Here is a 21,131-nt window from a genome sequence, read left to right as displayed (position 1 = left end):
AGTTCGTTTTACAGCAGCTGATTTTGACATTTTGGGGGAAGGAAAATTGACTGTGGTTATGCAGAGTATTTAGAAAATTTTCTCGACGAAGTTGTGTTGTTTGGAAAGCAGATACCTGAGAAAATGAGTGTTCTACTGCGCTGTACACACCGCTGTCTTGGTAGCGCAGTCGGCTCCGTATATCAATCGGCGCTTCAATTTCAAAATCTTGCTCAAAGTCCCCACTTCATACACACAAGCGCAGTCCGCGCAACATTCTGGGAGCGAGAGAAGAAATCTGGTTATAAAACCCAACTGCCACTACCTTCCAAGAAGGAACTGATCGTCGAAGGCCTTCGTGAACTAAAAGAAGAAATAAAATTATGGAAGGAAGAAATGAAAGAGAAGCTCGAGACTGATCCGATATTAGTATATCGGCCAGGCGAAATAGATGTAGTGTTCAATTTCAAAGCGGAGAATGCGCTAGACAAATGGGTGGTCACGACGGATGCTGATCATCGGGAGGGCAAAAGTACAGCGTCGCTAGAACTGAGCGCAGCTGGTGCTGGACTCTTCCATGGCAATGTAAACTCGGAGCAAGTGAAGGATGGTATTGTGAAACGAACCGGCTATGCGAATATGCGCACAAAACGAGTGCGGGTAATGAAATGTTTTTAAATAAATATTTTATATAAAAATACGTAATTATAACTGTAAAAATGCATATATAACTTAAGATTTTTCCACTTTAGCGCTCTTTCAAGCGTGAGTCAACATACGACTGGACACAGTACAATACCTTAGTTATGAAAGTACGTGGAGATGGACGTAGTTATCTTATTAATCTTCACACCGAAGGCTACTTCGATCTGATGTGGAATGATGTATATCATTACGTGCTATATACGCGTGGGGGGCCACATTGGCAATTCGTTAAGGTAATAAGCGCGTACTCTTTATATTTATTTATTGAGAATTGCATAAGTCCATTCGTCCATCGTTTCAGATCCCCTTTTCTAAGTTCTTTCTATCATCGAAAGGACGCATACAAGACCGACAAGGCCCGATTCGTTTAGATCATGTTACGCATTTCGGGTTTTCAGTGGCCGCGAAAAACAATATGGATGGTGTTTTTAGACTAGAAATCGACTATGTTGGATTGGAATACGACCCAGATCATCGGGAAGAATTTGCCTATGAAATGTATAAAACCGATAAATACATTGTAGCGACCTAAGGACACAACAACATACAATGCTAGGGAATAATTATATGTTATTACATAATTTATTTAGATAAATTTGCAATAAAGTTTCTGTTTGTTATACAATTAATGACTTCTTTGCGTAAAATTATCGTATGTGCCATTTTTTCGAAATTGTACTTTTGGAGCAAATTTATTTCAAATTCAACAACGCATTGCCTGGTACAATGAATTAAACGGGAATCCCTATATTTAGTTATGGCAAAGTGTTAATCTATATTTTATCACATGTACCGGTGCAAATTTTTTTGTGGTCGAAATTATCCAAAGTGGAGTAAAAACAAAATTTTTTTTTTTGAATTTAGTACACACAGTGTGAGCTAGAAACGCTCCGGCTCTGAAAGTATTCGATGCGGTACCAGCTGATGGTAGCAGAGGAGTAGGAAGGCCTCCTCTGCGTTGGAGAGATCAGGTGGAGAAGTAATTGGCTTCACTTGGTGTGGCCAACTGGCGCCGGTTAGCATGAGAAAGAATCGACTGACACGCTTTGTTAAATCGCGTAAGCGGTTATCGCGCAAATTAAGAAGAGAAGAAGTATGAGTTTTAAACCCGAGTGCAGTACAATGGACTTAATGTTGTCTGAGTGCTGTAGTTACTAGTCTCGACAAAAAAATAAAAGAATTTTGACATTGAAAATAAATTTAATTCAATAGCAATCTTCATTTATCTTTGACTTTTTTTTTGTACCTATTCATATTTATTCACAGCATTTAAAGGGAATTAATAAAAACAAAAAACACCAGTCTAACGGTTAGACGCGATAGAAGTGAAACCTTCCGTAAAACAAACTGAGAGAGAATAAGACGAAAGCAGCATTAGGAGCAAGATAATTATAGGTTCATTATAATATTGCTATAAAGTTCATATTTTTTTTTCTTCATTTTATTATTATTCATCCTCAATGTTTTCAATTTCAACAAATGATACGAGTGGCTTATGATAGCTAAAATATGATACAAATGCTTTGGTTTCGATGTTGTCAACATATCTTTGAAATACCGCGTCAATGGTTGTTTTTGATCGTGTTTCCGATTCAGTGCGATTGTTACACATTTTTAAATTGAATGTTGTATTGAGAAAGTCAATTGAAGGAACCGCTGTGTCCAATGCAAAATTTACGTTAAAATCGCCACTTAAAATCATTGGAACTTTATCGTAATCTTTTCTAAGTATCCGCGATACTTCTGGTGTATACTTTATTAAATTTTCGTGAATGAATTCCGTGATGCTATTTATTGATTTTTTTTCTGTCGATATTCACGACACTTTTCTGCATTATTTTTCGGCATAATTGCGGTAAATATTTAAAAATGAAAATATTTACGAATATAAAAATACGGACGCAATACAGCACACGTGGTTGCTATTATGAGCGTCGTAACGCGTATGTTACACAGACGTACTAACATACACACAAACATTCGTAGGACGCTTGGTCTAAGCAAGTATTAGGTAGTGTAGTATAGGTATACATAATACCTTCTCGCTCATCGTGGCTCCGTAATACGCAGGCGCGCACACATACGTACTAGCATACATACAAACGTACATACGTATGACGCTTGAACTAAACACCAAAGCAAGTAATAGGCAGTGTAGTGTACATACTACAATACTCACTATACTAGCGTGGCTCAGCAGTACGCAGCCACATATACGTATATCAACATATAACGCTTCGTAGCCAAGAGTGTCGCTTTTTCGTTTCATCGAGTCTCAAATCACTCCCAACGATTCTAAAGAAGTTTTCACTTCAAAAACAATATAATCAATATTTAGTCGGCAACCTTTATTTTTTCTCACTGCATTCAGTAATCTTGGCATGTATTCGACCAGCTTCTTGCATGTTAAAGGGTATATTTTCCCCCACTCTTCTTTATTATCATCTTCTAGATCTGTCTTGTTCCTAATAACATGCTTTTCCAGTTGGTCTTCCAAATGAGCCCACATATGCTTAATTACATTGCTTTCTGGAGATTGTGGAGGTGTTTCAAGTACTTCAGGGCAGTTGTACTTAAGCCATAGACGGTCATCAAGTGTTTTATTCTTGAGATCAGTGTGTTGATAGTACTAGAAATTGTTCTAAATTCTCAACTTTTCAGGACTTTGGACCAAAGTTTAGGTATTGTCAGGTATCGTTTGTGGTCCATATTGCCGATTTCCTTATTAACCGCTGTATATATTGTATTTAATTAGCGCGTACACCCTTTTTGAACGTTTGGCCGTGCTCTCCCTCCTATTTGTGGTTTGCGCCTTGATGTTATTCCTATATATACCAATATTTTTATAACGCCTGCGAACGGCAGATGGTTTTTATGAGCAGCTTTTTCATGGCAGAGATATACTCGGAAATTTGCCATTGCCTGCCGAGGTGCGACCGCTATTAGAAACAACTTTTTCTATCATTTTGGCGTTTCACCCACGGAGATTCGAACCTATACACTTCAGAATGGTAGCTACACACCAACGCATTCGGCTACGACGACCGCCTTGGCACAATTACGTTCTGGATACTGTAGTAGGTTAAACTCCTACCTATCCAGATTCGACGCCGATATACTAAACATATGTCCGGCATGTGAAGGCACCCGGCACCACACTAACCATCTTTTCACGCCCCATGAAACCCACTCATCTAACATCCCTCTCCCTCTGGACCCAACCTGTCGAAACAACAAGTTTCCTGGGTCTACCGTTAGATGAGGTAGACAAAGACGACCGCTGACTACACTACACTGACAAGGCAAAGTTACTGCTACAACATCAACAACAACCGCCATTTCCCGCTAGCCCATTTAAAAAACGTTGTGAGCGAAATTATGCAATGTACCAAAACATTGGATTTTCCCGAAAAATTTAAAATTTTTCCAAAGAAAAACGTTTAGTTTTGTTAGCTAATTATCCAAGCTTATGGAAAATGTGTATTTCATATTGTAAGCTAAATCACAAAAGAGTAAAGTAAACGCGGCGAGAGAAATTTGGTTTTTGGCACATACGATGATTTTGCAAAGAGATCGATATTTTAAATACAAAGACGGATATAAACGTTATGTGATAAATATTCCCTAAAAGTTACAATATTAACCCGACTTAACGGTAATATGTTATATTACGTGCCATTGAATGCAGCCCTGTTTATTTGTTTACATTTTCAATTTTTGCATTACATTAAAATTCTCATTTGTCGGCGACTTGTTTTCAATTTTCGAATTGCTTTCAATTGTGCAAAGGTGTGATAAATGTTTGCTCAACAATATAAAAATAAATCATTCAGTTGTTCCGTGGCAATTGTGGGTTGTTTGTGGTAACTTTTTCTAGTCGTGATAAAGTGAAGGCCACGTGGAATATTTGACGTAGCAGCATCCTGAACAATCAAAAAGAGTCAACATGGTAAGTTATCACATATATGCAGACGCACATATGCACTTTGTATGCAAACCGAATTCTGTAAAATGTATCCTTAACAAGTGGCAAAAGCGAGTTTAAGACTTTGAAAGTAAAAGTAATTGCGCAAACCTTGAAAATTATTTATAAGCACGATGCTAAAAGCTTTGGAAAGACGAAGGCGATTTCGAAATCAATAAAGTGCAATATCGATATTTTAACTGCAGCCGGGGTGAACACTCTGTTGCAACAATGCTGTTTACGGTTTGTTGCCGCATTTAAATTGTGGATTTCAAAATTCAGTTGATGTGCGTTGCCGTGTAGTTCAAATGAAGCTGGAATTTTAGAACAACCAAGGTTGATATTTTTCTATTATGCTTGGGTACATCCCAAAGCGAGTGTGAACAAAGTTTTCGTTAAAAACAACTTATTTTATAACAAATAAGTGCTATAAATTTGTAAGCGCGGTAGCAGCAATGTTGTTGTAGCAGCATAAACATTTCCCATATAGTACATATGTACGGGGAATGCTGCTGAAGTGACAGTCTTTGGCCGGTTATAAATCCGGGTCGTTTCGGTAACGTAGAACCGACTGTTTGTAAACACGGTTGTTGTTGATTGTTTAATCACGGTTGACCTCAACTGCTTTTATTTGTTAATGCTGCTAATTTCCTTACATTGCCACCTAATGTAACATCTTGCTGTTGTGCTAACAGCATTCAACACTCCAATAAAATTACAGAATGTTGCTGTAGTGATAGCATCACATAGCACTTGCATTTCTGTTGACAACCTGTTGGGCCAACTAATTGTCATATTTGAATACCACAGCAAAGTGTTTTTTGTTTTCGACTTCGTTCTCTGCTTAAGAGTGAAAACCGGTTGCATTTCTTAAGGCGAAATTGATACTAGTATGGCCGGTCGGCATTCAGAAGTTCAACCAATATGGTTTAACTATTTAACAGTATACTGTTTTTTTTTTACCTAAAGCGCACACATACAGAGGCGTGCAAGCAGGAAAACTTTAATGTAGTGCGATTAAACCGAAAACGGGAAATGAAACCTGATTTAACGCAACTCACCTTTTCATCCCAATCAAGCAGCGAAAACTATTGGGCGCTGTTATATTCATTCTCAACATAAAATGATTTTTTACATTCCACAACAATTTTGTCACCTACAGTCTTTCATTTGCCTTTCACCCTTTGCTGCGTTGGCAGCTTCAACTAAATTAAACAAAAAATAATAAGCAATTCGCTAACTTCGAAGAAAAAATAATTTTTTAAAGTTTTGCGGAAGCTGTTTTAAACGAGTTTGCGACAGAATGGTGCGCTGGAGTGAGGTAGGAGTAAATATCAATGGAATGCTCAGAGTAAAAGTTCGCTTAAAGCATAATAATAAATATAAAAAACGGAAAATTAAGGTACAATACTGTCTTAAGTTAAAACTAATAAAACATAAACAAATTAGTTTGTTCAAAAAGTTAAGTAAAATAAAATAAACACATGTGCAAATAATACTCTCATATGTATGCATATGGGAGTATACATACGTATGACACTCTACACTCTACAGGCTACAGTTATTAGGAAATTAATGCGTGTATTATGTTTCATGTGGCAATGTCGAGAATTCATTATGATAAAAAGCAACCAGATAAGATGATTGAGAGTACAAATAAGACAAATACCTAAGTACATTTACTGGTGTAGTACAGTCAGGCTGAAATGAAATGAAAATTGTTTATATTCTCTGAAACATGTAACCTTAAACTTTAAAAATTTGGTAGTAATTTAGTGATTTCATTTCAGGAAGAAACTTACCTCTACGATCCCAACATTTTGCTGCAATTGAATTTCCATCAAAGTCCGGCAAAATTCGAGCCATTCATTTCGGCTGCATACCCTGGCGAAAACTGGCTTAAGGTGCGTCCACTAAAGGACGGTGACTATGATCGTGGTTTCCTCAAACTGCTCTCGCAACTCACCGAGGTGGGACATGTGACACGCACGCAATTTTTAAGTATGTAAAATATTATAAAATATTAAAATAAACATTTAGTAGCTAACACTAAACTGAGCAGCATTGAAGGCGCCGAACCATTTTTGTTTAAATAGAAAATTTAACATAATCTATTTACTGGCACCAAAAACCATCAAAAATTCGTGTTTTATGAAATTGCACTTGTTTTGTTGTTGTAGCAGCATAAACATTCCTCATTCATGTGCGGGGAGTGCTGCTGAAGTGACAGTCCTTGGCCGAAAACGAGTATAAATTCGGGTCATTCCGGTTAAGTAGAACCGACTGTCGTGGGTACAACACTTGCTTTGTTGTTGTTGTTGTAGCAGCAAAATCATTCCCATTACATGTGCGGGGAGTGCTGCTGGAGTGACAGTCCTTGGCCGACGCTTGTTTTCATAATATAGTCGACTCTCGTTAATTCAAACCTGCGATATTTCGAACCTCTCATTAATTCAAAGTTATCACGAGCCCCCCACAAAATCTCTTTATATTTCGAATTATGTCCATACATTTTTATGCACTCGGCGCACGGCTTCGTTGGTATGCAGGTTAAAAATTTGTATTAAATATGAGTCCTAAAAGTATAAATGTTTGACGATTGCTGAGAAGAAGAAGCAAATAATTATGGATGATGAAGAATCATCAATGATATCAGTAGTTGACATCAACAGTATGAGTTTTTCTGACTATGTTCAAGTGGATGAAGATGTTGCTGTCTCAGGATCACTAACCGATGACGAAATTTTATCTGCGTTAGATACGAATGAAAAGCGCAACGATGAAGATGAAGATGATGTATCAGAACTTTTGGCAGAGGTGTCAGTTAAGGTAGCAAGAGCCTCATTCGATAACTGACAAAGCTTTTGTCTACAAAACGAAACTGTTGAATCAACATATCAGGCACTTTTTCTTCTTAAAAAAGTTATTGAAAAGTCTGAGCACTAGTAATGTGCTTCGAAGCAAACCCATACAGGGTTTGGTTGAAAAGTAATGAGCCTTATTTTTTTAAGCAGTTTTATTAAACCTTTTGCTTATACAACTAATATTCTTCAAAATACATAGGACCCTTGAGCGTCAATAATACCATTTTTTAAACTCATCCGCCGAAATTGCGTTCAATTCGGCTATCACAGTTTTTTGGATCGCCTCGATGGAGTCGAAACGCCTCCCCTTCAGCTTTCTTTTCAGGCGCGGGAACAAGAAGAAGTCCGGAGGGGACAGGTCTGGGCTGTAGGGAGGGTGGGGAAGCACCGGAACCCCCATCTTGGCCAATGCAGAGGTGCAGAGGAAGGTGGTGTGCACCGGCGCATTGTCGTGATGAAGGTTCCAATTGTTGACGAGGTCGGGCCGAACCCGGGCGACGCGGTTTTTCAGCCGAAGGAGCACTTCCATGTAAAATGCCGCGTTTACAGTGCTTCCTGGAGGTACAAACTATTTAGCTTTACGCAAAATTTGATCAAGTAACGTTGCTCCAACGATCGCTGCATTTTCGCCACTGCAAAATCCTAACATACTTTTAAAACAGCTTTCACGCGCGAAGCGATGTTGACTGCACCGCTGTTGCCAGCGAACTGGGACCGGTTGATCGCTTAGCAGACGCTCCGCGCGGGAAGGCTCATTACTTTTCAATCAAACCCTGTATAAATGAGTTCTTTCAAAGATTAATTAATACACATTATAAATATGTAAAACATTAGCCTTTAAATAAAAAACGCTTGATAACGCGTTTTTTTTTTTTTTTTTTTTTTTTTTTTTTTTTTTTTTTTCAAAAAGTTCGAACCATTTAATATTTCAAACACTCGATAATTCGTAATATTTTAAGAGTCCCTCGAATTTCGAATTAACGAGAGTCGACTGTATTCGCTTTAAACGTTTTTCCATACATTTTTACTGCGTTTTAGTACCATTCAATTTCTTCTCTCCTTCAGCTCGTTTCTCGCAGATGAAGGCCAGCGGCGATTACTATGTAACTGTGATCGAGGATACGCGCAAAAATGAGATAATCGGGGCCGCTTCACTTATTGTCGAACGAAAATTCATACACAATTGTGCTATTGTAAGTTAAAAGACCAATTCTGGCATACAATTCCTAATTTTTTGTTACTTCCTCAATTTGCAGCGTGGCCGACTAGAAGATGTGGTTGTCAATGATACTTACCGCGGCAAGCAGTTGGGTAAACTGTGAGTAGCTAATATTTCATCCGCTTAGCTCTAAATTTTTGGCTTCTACTTTCATTATTTCTTGTTTGCCATTTAGTATTGTGGTAACTGTCAGCCTGCTGGCTCAGCAACTGGGTTGTTATAAAATGTCACTAGACTGCAAGGATAAGCTGATTAAATTCTACGAGTCACTAGGCTATGTACTCATTCCCGGAAATTCGAATTCAATGACAATACGCTATGATGAGGGTCCAGCTGCAGTGCGGCACAATAACACAGCGCTAGTTGGTAGCGATGCCAACAACACCAGTCAAACTGTGAGCCTCGATTTTGCTTCCTGACAATTAGCCACCAGTAGCGCCACTAAATCGAAATTATAAATGTATGCAACGTCAATTTATGAGAAGAGGAACAAATCTGTTGTAGTTTAAAGGGGTAGTGTTTTTCACACAAATTCGTTTTATGGTTCTTGTTCTAGGTTCTTGTTTTCGTTGCAAACATTTTAAATTTCGGTTCAATGACAAAGCGTTCGATAGTAAAAAAAATTAAAAAAATACTTAACTCCATTAATGATCATTACCTGGAGCGCTTTGTAGAGCGGCGGTGCTGGTAGGCGGTGGTGCCTTGCAACTGATGTTTATGTCAATTGCTTTTATTTAAAACAAAAAAAAAATTATCAATAACATCAGTTAAGGCATACAATAAAAAAATAATTTATTTTTATTTGTATTTCTTGTACTTATACTTTTTTAAGTATACGTCTTTATGCGTACAATGCATATTAAGTTTAACCGTATGATTTGATTTTGATTTTTTACTTGCAAACGCGGCTGGCACAAAAAGGTAGTAGTCATATTACCATTTAAAAGTACGTTCATAAAATAGCTAACTGTAAATCGAAAATAGCTAAACCTTTTTTAGTTTTGCTGCTGTTGAAATATTATTATGTAGATGCATATAAAAATATATTTTACAAACTGTATAAATTTGAGATTCGCTTATGTTCACGAACTTGTAAGTACTCCAAGCAACACTTTTTTAACCTAAGCGTACGCAACTAAACTTTATAAACGAAACAATCTAATTATATTCACACAAGTGCCCGCATTTCGGACATTTAAAGTGATTGGCGAAATAGTCCATAATATGTTCCAAGTGACCACCGTGCGAGCAGCCTTGGCACCAGGCATAAAGACCGCGCACAATCAGACCACAAACACAACATTTTGACGACTGCATCGATTTGCATTTTTGGCAGTACCAACCCACACTGCCGCCCAACGGACGCCCACATTCACCGCAATTTGTATGCACTGAGGTGGATTGTTGATTCAGCTCGCGCACTGAACGCAGCCACGTAAGATTGACCACTTTGCAAGCCTCATTCCAGAGCTGGTAGCGGTGCAACTGGTCAATGTATGCCTGGAACCACGTCTCCTAAAGTGTAATAACATTTCGTGTATTATTTGCCCACAAGCTGCGTGCAGTTTACTTACAATTAGTGTGTCATCGATTTGTAGTAGTTTGCGCGCCTCACCCATAGCGATGAGTATTGAAATGGCAGTTTGCACATCGCCCACATCGCCTTGCAGCATTATGGATTCGGCAACGAATTGGTGTGGCTCCCAAATGGGAATGGCAGGCGTCGTTGTCACCTTTAGCACACTCGGCATATTGGGTGGCTGTGTGTGTGAATAAACAAGCAATTCAAATGTGATTATTTAAAAATGCATTTTTAATTAACATTCGCATACCGGTGAAATCTCTTTGCATTCAGCCTTTAAGTCTAATTGAGGGCGTGCCGCTTGCACGTCATGATGTAATAGTGTTTCTTGATGTGAATGCACTTTGGAAAAGTCTGGTGGTCCCACGTATATGAAACCTTCACGTAAAAGATCAAAATTGTCGAATGTTATCTCATTAAGTATTTGCGTTTCGGAGATTATCACAGAACCGAAGGGTGGATAATTTTGTTTACCGCTCCCCACACCGACGCCAACAACACCACTAGACGCGTCGATATCCAGTTGCACGTCCGCATCGACTATGTTATCGTTGCTACTATTGCCATTGTGTTCGTTACGATCCCACTGTAGCACTTCGTGCGCGTTCGTTATTTGTGTGGGGCGGCGTGAGGATTGCACACTTTTCTGATTCGAAAAGGAGTTGCGATGTATCTCGTACTTTTGCTTACTGAATTCGCTGGTACCATACAGCACCTTAATAAAATTCCATAAAGTGGTTGCCTGTGGCGAAATTGTTTGTGAAGTGAATAAAAATAATCATTGTTAAAAATAAAGAAATACTTGCATTGTGTTTGCCGTATTTTTTTGTTACACTACCGTTGTGCTCACAGATGTCTGATAATTTCCTACCAGTTAAAATAAGCTCCTTCGCGCAGCCAATAAAGCATTCGTGCTCTTTCAAATGCGTAACTTCCACCTTAGCTGAATATCCGGTGTACTGAAGTAAGAAACGGATGGAATAAGTGCATATAACAGTTATTATTATTGTTGTACTTACCGATGGTTTGAGAAAGAACTGGCACACATCGGACTGTGCCAAATGAAATTGCTCTTCGGTGTTTGTAGAACGTTGACGACTGCTGCAAGGAAAATAGTTACGAGCATTTAAACATGGTTTTCTGATATAAAGGGTGGTTAAATTTCAAGGACTGATGTTGAATGTGAACCACACCTAAACGTCGACACTGTTGGACTTCTTTCTTTGGGGTTATTTGAAAGAAAGCGTGTACGTCGATAAGCCAGCAACAATTCAAAAGCTAAAGGATGAGATAATTCGGCACGTTAACGGCATAGCACCTCAATTATGCCTCAGCGTCATCGAAAATTTGGACCATCGGATGGAGGTGTGCCGCCGAGGTCGCGACGGCCACTTGGCCGATATTTTGTTCCATACGTAATTGAGCCATACCAATATTATCATAGTAAAGAGAAATGACAATAATTTCCTAAAAAAATTTTTTTTTATTCAAAATTAACACCGGCCCTTGAAACTTAACCACTCTTTAAATAAAAACATATATAAAACGTATGAATATCGTCTAAAAATACCACTTACGTTAGTGAATTCATTTTAGAGCTTTGTGCAGCCGACTCTGCATGAATAGCTTTGATTTTTCGCGCAAAAGAAATATCTCCGCGATATCCCAAACTAGCACCTTGCGCATTTGCTTTTAATGCTGGACGCACGGCATTCCTAAATGCGTGTCTATAAATAGTCGAGTCTTTGCTGGTGGAAAGTAAAAGCTGAGAATTGTCACCCTTCCAAGCGATACCTGTGGTGACATTTGTGTGATCATTGAACGAAGCAAATGGTATATAGGGTCGACGTATATCCCAGACATGGATGCTATAATCGACTACTAGTGCGCAGCTGGCTATATGATAGCTGAATTTTGCAAATAAAATAAGTTAAAATACAATTATTTACAGCTAACAAATAGTTATTTCTTACGTGCGATCTGGCCGCCATTTTACTCTGCCCACCACTGCGATCGTATGTATAGTGTGCTCCAGTGAGGCCTTTCCATCCATATTCCAAACCTGCAACGATTTAATTTAGTGTATTAAATGTATGTTAACAGTAGAAAAAATTCGTAATGCATGTTTACTTTTATTTGTTTATCGCGACTGCCGGTGGCCAGCCAGTTTTTGGACGGGTGCCAGTCACACGTATAAATAGGTCCACTGTGCGCTGTAAACTGCAAAATACTTTTGTCGCCTCTGAAAATATGTATTGCATTAGCAATTAACTCAAAATGATTATAGCACAGTTTTGTTCGTACTTTCGCAAATCCCACAATTGGACGGTACCATTTTCTGAAACCGCTGATATCACATATTGCGTATGTGGACTAAATTTAACATCACGCACAGACTCTGAATTACTATAGTAGGTATATGATGATTTCTCGTTGCGTATATCGAATTGCTTGATGGTACCATCTTGTGAACCCGACACGAGTATATGGGGATCGTGAATGTCGAAGGCAACTGTATGTGCAGTGCGCTCATGCTCATTATAAACATGCAGTTGTTTCTTCTGACCGAAGCGACTAAGATCCCATACCGAAACTACACCGTTCGTTGCAGCTGTGGCCAATATGTTGCTGTCCAATGAGCTCCACGCCACATCGTTCGACGAATAACTAAGATTTTGATTTTTACCACCGCGCATGTTACACACTTCCGTAAAGCCATCGCTATAAATCGCGAAGACCTTTAAGACTAACAAAATAGAAGTAATTTTAATACAAATATTGTGCATTGGAACAAGCAGATTGTACTTACGGCTTCTGCCCGCAACAGCAATTTGGTTACATTCCTTATTTAATGCCAACGCATTCGCGTGTCCCTCCTGGCAGATACGCATCGAAATAGTGCTTGCATCCTCGACCCCGCGATCGCGAGAGTCCTGAAATTTCTGCATTCTTATAGAATGGAATCCTATTAAACTTTTTCAAAGTCGACAACTCAGCTGGTTAAGAACAACAATTGAGAAAATTTAATCAAAACAGATGCGTAAATGTCAAATGCATTGCTTTTGACGTTTCTTATCAGTTACACACATACATATGCTACATATGATGTACCGTAATTATTGTTGTGTGTCAGTGCTAACTGCCTTTGTTCATAGCATTTGTACCCGTATAGGTGCGTTGTACCGATGATAGCCATTATTAACCTTCCTTAATAATTTATCAATGATTATGTTGGCCAGAGTACGTTAGTTGGCCATGTGATCTTTCATTTCGTTACTGCCGCACTTTCCATTCGTTACTGCCGCATAATTATTACACAGAAAGTAATAATTGGCGTTTACGTGGTACAAAAGTTGACTGTGAAATATATTGCGCAATATTTACTCGCTGAATTTTTCCAATTGAACCTTCAAACAATGCAACTCTGTAAATTGCGAATAGGAAACGTCAACAGATAAGTTTTGCAGTAAAAATATATTAAAACGAAATTGAAATCATATCGCTACGTCAGGAGAAAAATTAAAAGTTGGTTTAAAGTGCTTAAAATACACATAAAATTTCCAATGACTAGATAAAATTTGTGAAAAAATTATTAAGGAGTAGTTAGAGTTATTGTAAAACTAGAAATATTTGCGAAAATTTCTGATCTTGGCTAGAAAGTGTGTTGGAAAATTGTTGCTGATCTGCAGATTCGTGTTGCTGTGTGTAGAACGAAAGCAGAACGTGAAAGAAAAATAAGTCTGAGCAGTGGCATTCCGAGAAGTGGGCAAACAGTGAAAAGTGGCAGGGAAAATTGTTGGACATATTTGATTAAACGACACAGGAAAAGTGTCGGTGGGGTGGTATGTGTGTGTGTGTTGGTAAAGAAACAAATTTTGCCGTTTATTGTTAAGGCTCGCAAGGTGGTGAAACGAGTAAAAAATTTTCAACGGGCATTGCAAGCAGACATCTGGCACATAAAAAATCGCGTTGAGCGTTAAAAATTCGCATGAAATATCTTTGGAGTTGTGTTTAAATACATATTTCGTTTGCTACTCAGCAGCTGCGAGCTATTCCCAACTTCTTCATTTTTTTTTGTGTGACACACTGTACGCGACAACATCAACAAAATATTCAGCCGTCGATCGAAAATGTGGTCGTTCTTCTCGCGCGACTCAAGCAAAGACTTTCCTTATGACATTGGTGAACAGGTGCCCGGCTTTGAGTCACGCTCCATTTGGACATTGCACAAAGCGAAACGTAAGGGCACACAAGAAGAAGTCTCGGTATTTGTGTATGATATACGAAGTGGTTCGGATGCGAAATGTGAGTTGGCAAAGGCAGCGTTGAAGCGGCTAAAAACGTTAAGGCACCCGAGTATTCTACAGTACCTGGATTCGTTAGAAACTGAAAAAACCCTTTATGTGGCTACCGAATCGGTTGAACCGTTGGGCACTCACATCGATAAGTTGGCATCTGATGGACCGCAAAAGGATCTATATCTGGCTTGGGGTGTCTTTCAAATCACAGTAAGCTAACAAATTATGATGACTTATATAAAAATATAGATAAAATATAATTTCTTTGCATACAGCGTGCACTTTCATTCCTGAACAATGACGGTAACCTTAGACATAACAATGTGTGCGTGTGGTCCGTATTTGTGAATTCATCTGGCGAATGGAAACTTGGCAGTCTCGAATACGTCTCACCTGCGGATGGAAATCCTTTGCCTCCACTTAAAGTGCCACCGGCATTGGAAGTCTACGATCCGCCAGAGAAAAACGACCAGAGCAAACTGAAAGCGGCTACAAAATGGTATGCGAATTATTAACGGAAATTTTCTATAAATGCTTACGCTTGCTTTTCAGCTCGGTAGACATGTGGGGTTTAGGTTGTTTAGTGTGGGAGTCATTCAATGGGCCATTAAAAACGCGCTCAAATTTGAAAGACATTGATAACATACCAAAATCTTTGCAATCTCTATATTGCGAATTGGTAGGTGCATCGCCCTCGAATCGCCCCAACCCAGCTGATATCATAACCAGGTGCCGCAAGCCGGGTGGTTTCTTCAAAAACGACCTTGTGGATACGCTGCTATTTCTCGAGGAGATACAAATCAAAGACAAGGCGGAGAAAAATCGATTTTTTAGCGGCTTAACTTTACATCTGGATAATTTTCCTGACAACGTGTGCAAGTATGTGTTTAATCGAATCAAATGCAATAACTAAGTTCTGACATGGATATGTTTTGAAAAACCCTATAGGCATAAAATACTACCGCAACTAATAACTGCATACGAGTATGGGGATGCAGGCTCGGCTGTGCTGGCACCCATGTTTAAGCTTGGCAAATTACTGGATGAAGCGGAATACCAGAAACGTATTGTGCCGTGTGTGGTGAAACTATTCGCTTCCACGGATCGTGTGACGCGTTCACGCTTACTACAGCAATTAGATTTGTTTATAGCGCACCTGCAACCGCAAGTGGTGAATGATCAAATCTTTCCGCAAGTGGCGCATGGATTCTTGGATACCAACGCCACTATACGTGAGCAAACAGTCAAGGTGAGAGCGAGATTTTGTATACCCAAAAACAAGAATTAAGCACAAATTTCCTTATTTTTAGTCCATTATCCACTTAGCGCCGAAACTTAACTACAACAACCTGAACGTCGAGGTATTGCGGCATTTTGCGCGTTTGCAAGCACGCGACGATCAGGGTGGCATACGCACCAACACCACAGTGTGCTTGGGCAAAATCGCGCCTCACTTGCATCCACAGGTACGGCAACGCGTGCTAGTTTCCGCTTTTATACGCGCGATGCGTGATCCCTTTCCCCCAGCACGGGTGGCCGGTGTGCTTGCATTGGCTGCGACACAACAATACTTCCTGCTGAGGTACTTTCACATGCATATTTCAACGAGAATACATTTTTTTAACTGTTATCAATGTTTCGCTTTACTTAGTGAAGTGGCAAATCGAGTGCTCCCATCTTTGTGTTCGCTCTCCGTTGACCCCGAGAAGACGGTGCGTGATCCTGCTTTCAAAACGATACGTGGGTTTCTGGGCAAATTAGAAAAAGTCTCCGAAGACCCAAGTCTGCGAGAAACAATGGGTTAGTCATTATTCAAATGCGTAGTTGTACGATTTATTTACACTTCGTTTGTAAATTTGCAGAAGCTGATGTGCACACTGCTACGCCGTCGATCGGCAACGCCGCTGCCACGTGGGCGGGTTGGGCCGTCACAGCAGTTACTGCGAAATTTTATCGCAGCCAAAGCGATTCCTCACGGCCGCGGCCACCTCTAACTGGGCGAAATCTTTCGAAACCGGCATCTCTGGGTAAGTAGTTCAGATTATTTTTGCACCATCGTTGCACTACATTGTTATCCTATTTTCCAGAGCAACCCTCGAGTAGTAGCTTGTCGACGACGACGTCAAGCGTTACATCTATGACATCGCTGGAGCACGAGAGCAACGATACATCGGCGTCTGCTTCGGACTACGGCAATAACGATTGGGATAACGAAAATTGGGGCGAAATGGACGTAAGCAACCATAGCTGCAAACTGTTTGCGAATAGATACTAATTATGTATTAACTTACTTTCGGCTAGACATCACAGGACCCCAGTAGTCCAATGGCTGGCACCTCAAATAATGGTCAAATGAATGCGGCGAATGCGCTCAATGAAGTACGCGACGGTTGGGATAACGAGGAGTGGGGCAGTTTGGAAGAGGAGCCGGTAAGTAGTACGCGTAGCACAGCAAGGTGCGCAAGAATCGGCGTTGCTATCAGCGGCGAATTAAAGGTTGCGCAACAAATCATAGTACAAGAAAATTTTTTGTTTGCATACTAGGGTGAAGAGGAAGAAGAACAAGAGGAACAATCACAACCAACGCACTCAAGACAATCACCGCACTCGCCGCATGCGCCGTTGGGCACGCCAACAACGCGTCCCCACCAACAGCAATTGCAGCAACATCAACTGAATGAACTTATCGAGCCGCTGTCGAAACTAAACACCCACACGGTGACTTCGCCATCAAAAGGTCATAATCAACAAGCGCCTAACTTACGACCAAAGGAGCTCACAAATATAGCCATCACTCAAACGACCACAACAACAACGGTATTGACGAATTGCAACAACGTCAGTCCGCCGCATATAAATAACTCAACGAATTCGAATGCCAATTGGAATAGCGATTCTTGGGCTGATGGCGAATTTGAGCCAGTCGATGAACCATTGACGGGTAAATAAAATGGGATATTTTAAAAAGGAAGAGACAATTTTAGCTGAAGTGGGTGTGTAATGAATTTTTCAGGGAATCCCAAACTGGATGAGGCACGCCGAAAACGAGAAGAGAAAAAGTTGCAGCGTCAACGTGAATTGGAGGCGCGACGTGCGCAACGCAGTAGTGGTCCAATGAAATTGGGTGCTAAAAAGCTTTAAGATGTGAATACATTTTTTTTCACTAAATGGATGTACGTTTAATAATATCCATACTTATTTCCATGTATTGTATTATCGATTGACATACCAGCCATATGCATAGGTATGTATAATATACAAATGTACATTGAAACTATGTGTGGCATAGCGTGACGGAATGTTTAAGGCAAAAAGTATGTGCTAGGCGTCAAACCAAATATTATGTAATTGTCGAGGCGCAAGTTTAAATTGTAATTTTATAGGCACGCCCAAGATATTGACAGATTCTTTTTATATATTAAATATCAGAAAATCAGAAAAAATGCTGTAAAATATAAACACAAAAAAATTTCATATGTATTTTTGATTTAAAATCTAAAAATAATAAAAAAAACTATCATAAAGAAGTAATACAAGAAGTAAAACATATAGACGTAGCCGTATTATTTAAGATCAGATAGAAACTTGAAAATGCTTCTCGCGATACGAACTCTTAATAACACAACAACACACATGCATACAAACGCCTCACACATACACAAGAACCAACACACTAATCTTTGTGTATTTATAATATAACACTTTTATTTAATTTTACGTGCACCAAACCTCAACTGTGAGTACATATTTTTACTACTATATTTGACAACTAATAACTGCAAATCGAAATAAAAATAAAAGTAGCTAGATACGAATTTCAAATTAAAATACATTAGTACTTCATCACAACAATAGAGCAGAGCTATCGTATAACCAATGCGTTATTAATTGCAGCCATTGCTGTGGAAAAGAACTACTTTATCTTCTTGTAGTTAATAGAATTTTCTAAATAATTAATTGTACATACAATATTATGTTCATTTGTGGTGGGACCTAAGTTGTAAATTCGTACACACACACGTGTGTTTGTATGAACTGATAATTATCATAAATTATAATTTATAAGCTGTTACAGAACCCATCACTTAGCATTCTCCTATACAACAACAACAGAGAATGTTAATGTTAATAAAGTCTGCTATACAACAACAGAGAACGTTAATGTTAATAAAGTCTGCTATACAACAACAGAGAACGTTAATGTTAATAAAGTCTGCTATGCAACAAGAGAGATATTAACATTAATGTGTTACATTTAACGTTCTCTGCAACAACTTATCAGAAGAGTGGAAACTGAGCGCGCAAAGTGTGTGAATATTTACAGTAAAAAATCAGCAAGAAAAATAGCTGATCGCGGTGAAAGGGGAATCATGCATACAGCCGAAACTGTTTTTGTGTGGGTTTTTTGCATGCGGTTTTTATGAGATTTGTTTGCTTATGCGACTTTTTTGTTTAAGCGATCTTTTGTTGATTACTTTCGTTTTGTGCGATCTTCCTTTTGCGGCCGTATATGAATATTAGAGGCTCCGTTAAATAAAAAAACAGAGTTGGCATCGTTTTTGTAAATACAGACGCATTCTGCATTACCTATATTAATTTCAATATGAATTGTCCTACCAAATAACTTCCAAATAAATTATCGACTTTCGCAGTGTTTATATGCATATCCTTCAAAAATAAAGGTAGGATTACTTTTATAGTGAAATAAAGGTAGGATTACTTTTATAGTGAAGGGGAAAATATATTAGTTACTTTTTCATCTGATTTAGTTGCCTATGACTTTTAGTTTACTTTAAAAAAACCGAAGCAAAAGAAAAAAGACAAATAGTGATGATCTGCTTTTCCTCATTTAACTTCTTTCAACACATTTTTTTGTTTTAAGAATATTTTTTTTTTTTTTTTTTCTTGTTTGTAGAATATTTTTTTTGCTATTTAAAATATTTGTTGTTTTTAGAATACGAGTATATATTGTACGTATGTTTTTTTAAGAATATTTTGTTTTCAGAATATTTTTTTTAATCTTGAAACTAATACAAAAGACAAAAAACTCCCAAAAAAAAAACCAACGACGATGATATCCTTTTTCTCGTTTCTCTTCTCTGAGTTCCTGGGCACAGGAATATAGAGGGAAATGAAATTGCCGATGAGCTTGCCAGGAAGGGGCGGCAGAACCGGATCCAGCTGCCTCTTCTCAGACATCGGTATCCCCTTGACCGTCGTTAAAGGGAAACTACACAACTTCTTTCTAAGAAAAGCGCAAGACAGATGGAGGTCTGTCTCATCGTGTGCCATTTCAAAAGCACTATGGCCTCAATGCGATATTAACAGAACGCTTATGGTGATGGGAATCCCCCGCCATTCAATTTCCAAACTCATTGCGGTGATCACTGGCCACTGGGTGATCGGCACTCATGCGGAGAAGCTTGGAATTCCGTACAACCCCCATTGCAGAAGCTGTGGGGATCCTGCAGAGAAAGAGACTGTGGAACACTTTCTCTGCAAATGTCCGGCTTTGGCGGCTAGGCGCTTGAGATTCCTCAGCGTCCCCTTTGGGGATGACTTGATGAAATTCTTCAGCTTAGATCCCTTTTCTCTCCTCCGCTACATCAACAGCACTGGATGGCTGTAGACGGTTTTATCTCCTCCCTTAATCCTTTCACAGGTAGTGGTCCACTTTATGGTATCAAAACGGCACGTAAGTGCTACTTGTAGTGTACCTGGGGTACTCTTGCCATCTTACCTACCTACCTACTTTCTCTGAGCATAGAAAAGAAATTTTTTTGTTTTTTTTTTATGTTTTAAGAATATTTGTTTTTATTTTAGAATATTTTTTTTTGTTTTGGTTTTTAGAATAATATTTTGTTTTAGAAATTTTTTTTTGTTTTAAGAATATTTTTTTTTGTGTTTTAGAATATTTTTTTAGTATATTATGTTTTTGTTTTTTAGAATTTTTTTGTTCTTGGCTTTTAAAATATTTTTTTTCTCATTTTTTAGAATATTTTTTTGTTTTTTAGAACATTTTTTTTTTGGTTCTTAGAATATTTTTTTAGAATACTTTTGTTTTTTAGAATGCTTTTGTTTTTTGTCTTTTAGAATATTTTTTTTAATTGTTTTTTAATTTCTTAGAATATTTTGTTTTATTTTTAAATACTGTTTTTTTTTAATCTTAAAATTGAAACAAAAGACAAAAAAGGCAAAACAAAACCAAAAACAAAACGACTCATTTTATCTTTTATACTTTTTTTAAATATTTTTTTTTTGTTTTTTTTTATGAATATTGTTTTTCATTTTATCTTTTATCATTTTCAAAATATTTTTTTTGTTTTTGTTTTTTTATGAATATTGTTTTTTTTTTTTTGTTGTTTATTAGAATATTTTTTTTGTTTTTAGAATATTTTTTTATCTTAAAATCAATATAAAAGGCAAAACACTCCCAAAAAACGACGTATGGCAATGGTATGCTCTTCCTCGTTTATCTTTTTTGAAAATATGTAGAGTAGAAAATTTTTTTTTATTTTTT

At 38.2% G+C, this 21,131-nt stretch overlaps 4 protein-coding genes across 8 annotated transcripts; 3 read left to right on the top strand and 1 right to left on the bottom strand.

Annotated features, from left to right (window-relative positions):
• Nucleotides 1–19: 19 nt before the first annotated feature.
• On the top strand, nt 20–1,313 carry LOC129241277 (complex I intermediate-associated protein 30, mitochondrial). Its single transcript, XM_054877527.1, has 3 exons — nt 20–639; nt 732–917; nt 986–1,313. The coding sequence occupies exons 1-3, from the start codon at nt 124–126 to the stop codon at nt 1,214–1,216; spliced, it is 933 nt and encodes a 310-aa protein (XP_054733502.1). The 5' UTR covers nt 20–123; the 3' UTR covers nt 1,217–1,313.
• Nucleotides 1,314–4,415: 3,102 nt separating this feature from the next.
• On the top strand, nt 4,416–9,795 carry LOC129241248 (probable glucosamine 6-phosphate N-acetyltransferase). 3 transcript variants are annotated; one of them, XM_054877504.1, is made up of 6 exons: nt 4,416–4,633; nt 6,439–6,649; nt 8,578–8,705; nt 8,769–8,830; nt 8,907–9,126; nt 9,653–9,795. In XM_054877504.1, exons 1-6 carry the CDS (start codon nt 4,631–4,633, stop codon nt 9,692–9,694), a joined length of 666 nt encoding a protein of 221 aa, XP_054733479.1. In that variant the 5' UTR covers nt 4,416–4,630; the 3' UTR covers nt 9,695–9,795. The 3 variants fall into 3 exon arrangements, with proteins under 3 accessions (XP_054733479.1, XP_054733461.1, XP_054733470.1); XM_054877486.1 differs by lacking the exon at nt 4,416–4,633 and adding an exon at nt 5,813–6,050; XM_054877495.1 differs by lacking the exon at nt 4,416–4,633 and adding an exon at nt 5,815–5,969.
• On the bottom strand, nt 9,499–13,557 carry LOC129241235 (GATOR complex protein WDR24). 2 transcript variants are annotated; one of them, XM_054877464.1, is made up of 11 exons: nt 13,425–13,557; nt 13,123–13,309; nt 12,618–13,059; nt 12,444–12,555; nt 12,287–12,375; nt 11,891–12,220; nt 11,333–11,414; nt 11,120–11,272; nt 10,564–11,055; nt 10,306–10,491; nt 9,499–10,246 (listed from the first exon to the last, which is right to left on the bottom strand). In XM_054877464.1, the coding sequence occupies exons 2-11, from the start codon at nt 13,259–13,261 to the stop codon at nt 9,890–9,892; spliced, it is 2,382 nt and encodes a 793-aa protein (XP_054733439.1). In that variant the 5' UTR covers nt 13,262–13,309; nt 13,425–13,557; the 3' UTR covers nt 9,499–9,889. The 2 variants fall into 2 exon arrangements, with proteins under 2 accessions (XP_054733439.1, XP_054733447.1); XM_054877472.1 differs by having other exon boundaries at nt 11,333–11,411.
• A 133-nt stretch (nt 13,558–13,690) lies between these two features.
• LOC129241218 (N-terminal kinase-like protein) lies at nt 13,691–18,085 on the top strand. 2 transcript variants are annotated; one of them, XM_054877453.1, is made up of 11 exons: nt 13,691–14,821; nt 14,887–15,110; nt 15,164–15,490; nt 15,560–15,860; nt 15,922–16,193; nt 16,263–16,411; nt 16,474–16,638; nt 16,699–16,844; nt 16,922–17,041; nt 17,156–17,552; nt 17,625–18,085. In XM_054877453.1, exons 1-11 carry the CDS (start codon nt 14,444–14,446, stop codon nt 17,750–17,752), a joined length of 2,607 nt encoding a protein of 868 aa, XP_054733428.1. In that variant the 5' UTR covers nt 13,691–14,443; the 3' UTR covers nt 17,753–18,085. The 2 variants fall into 2 exon arrangements, with proteins under 2 accessions (XP_054733428.1, XP_054733420.1); XM_054877445.1 differs by having other exon boundaries at nt 13,692–14,821; nt 16,913–17,041.
• Nucleotides 18,086–21,131: the final 3,046 nt, after the last annotated feature.

Source organism: Anastrepha obliqua, chromosome 1 (assembly GCF_027943255.1).
Source record: "Anastrepha obliqua isolate idAnaObli1 chromosome 1, idAnaObli1_1.0, whole genome shotgun sequence".
Lineage (NCBI taxonomy): Eukaryota > Metazoa > Arthropoda > Insecta > Diptera > Tephritidae > Anastrepha > Anastrepha obliqua.
This window is presented reverse-complemented; position numbering and strand designations above follow the sequence as displayed.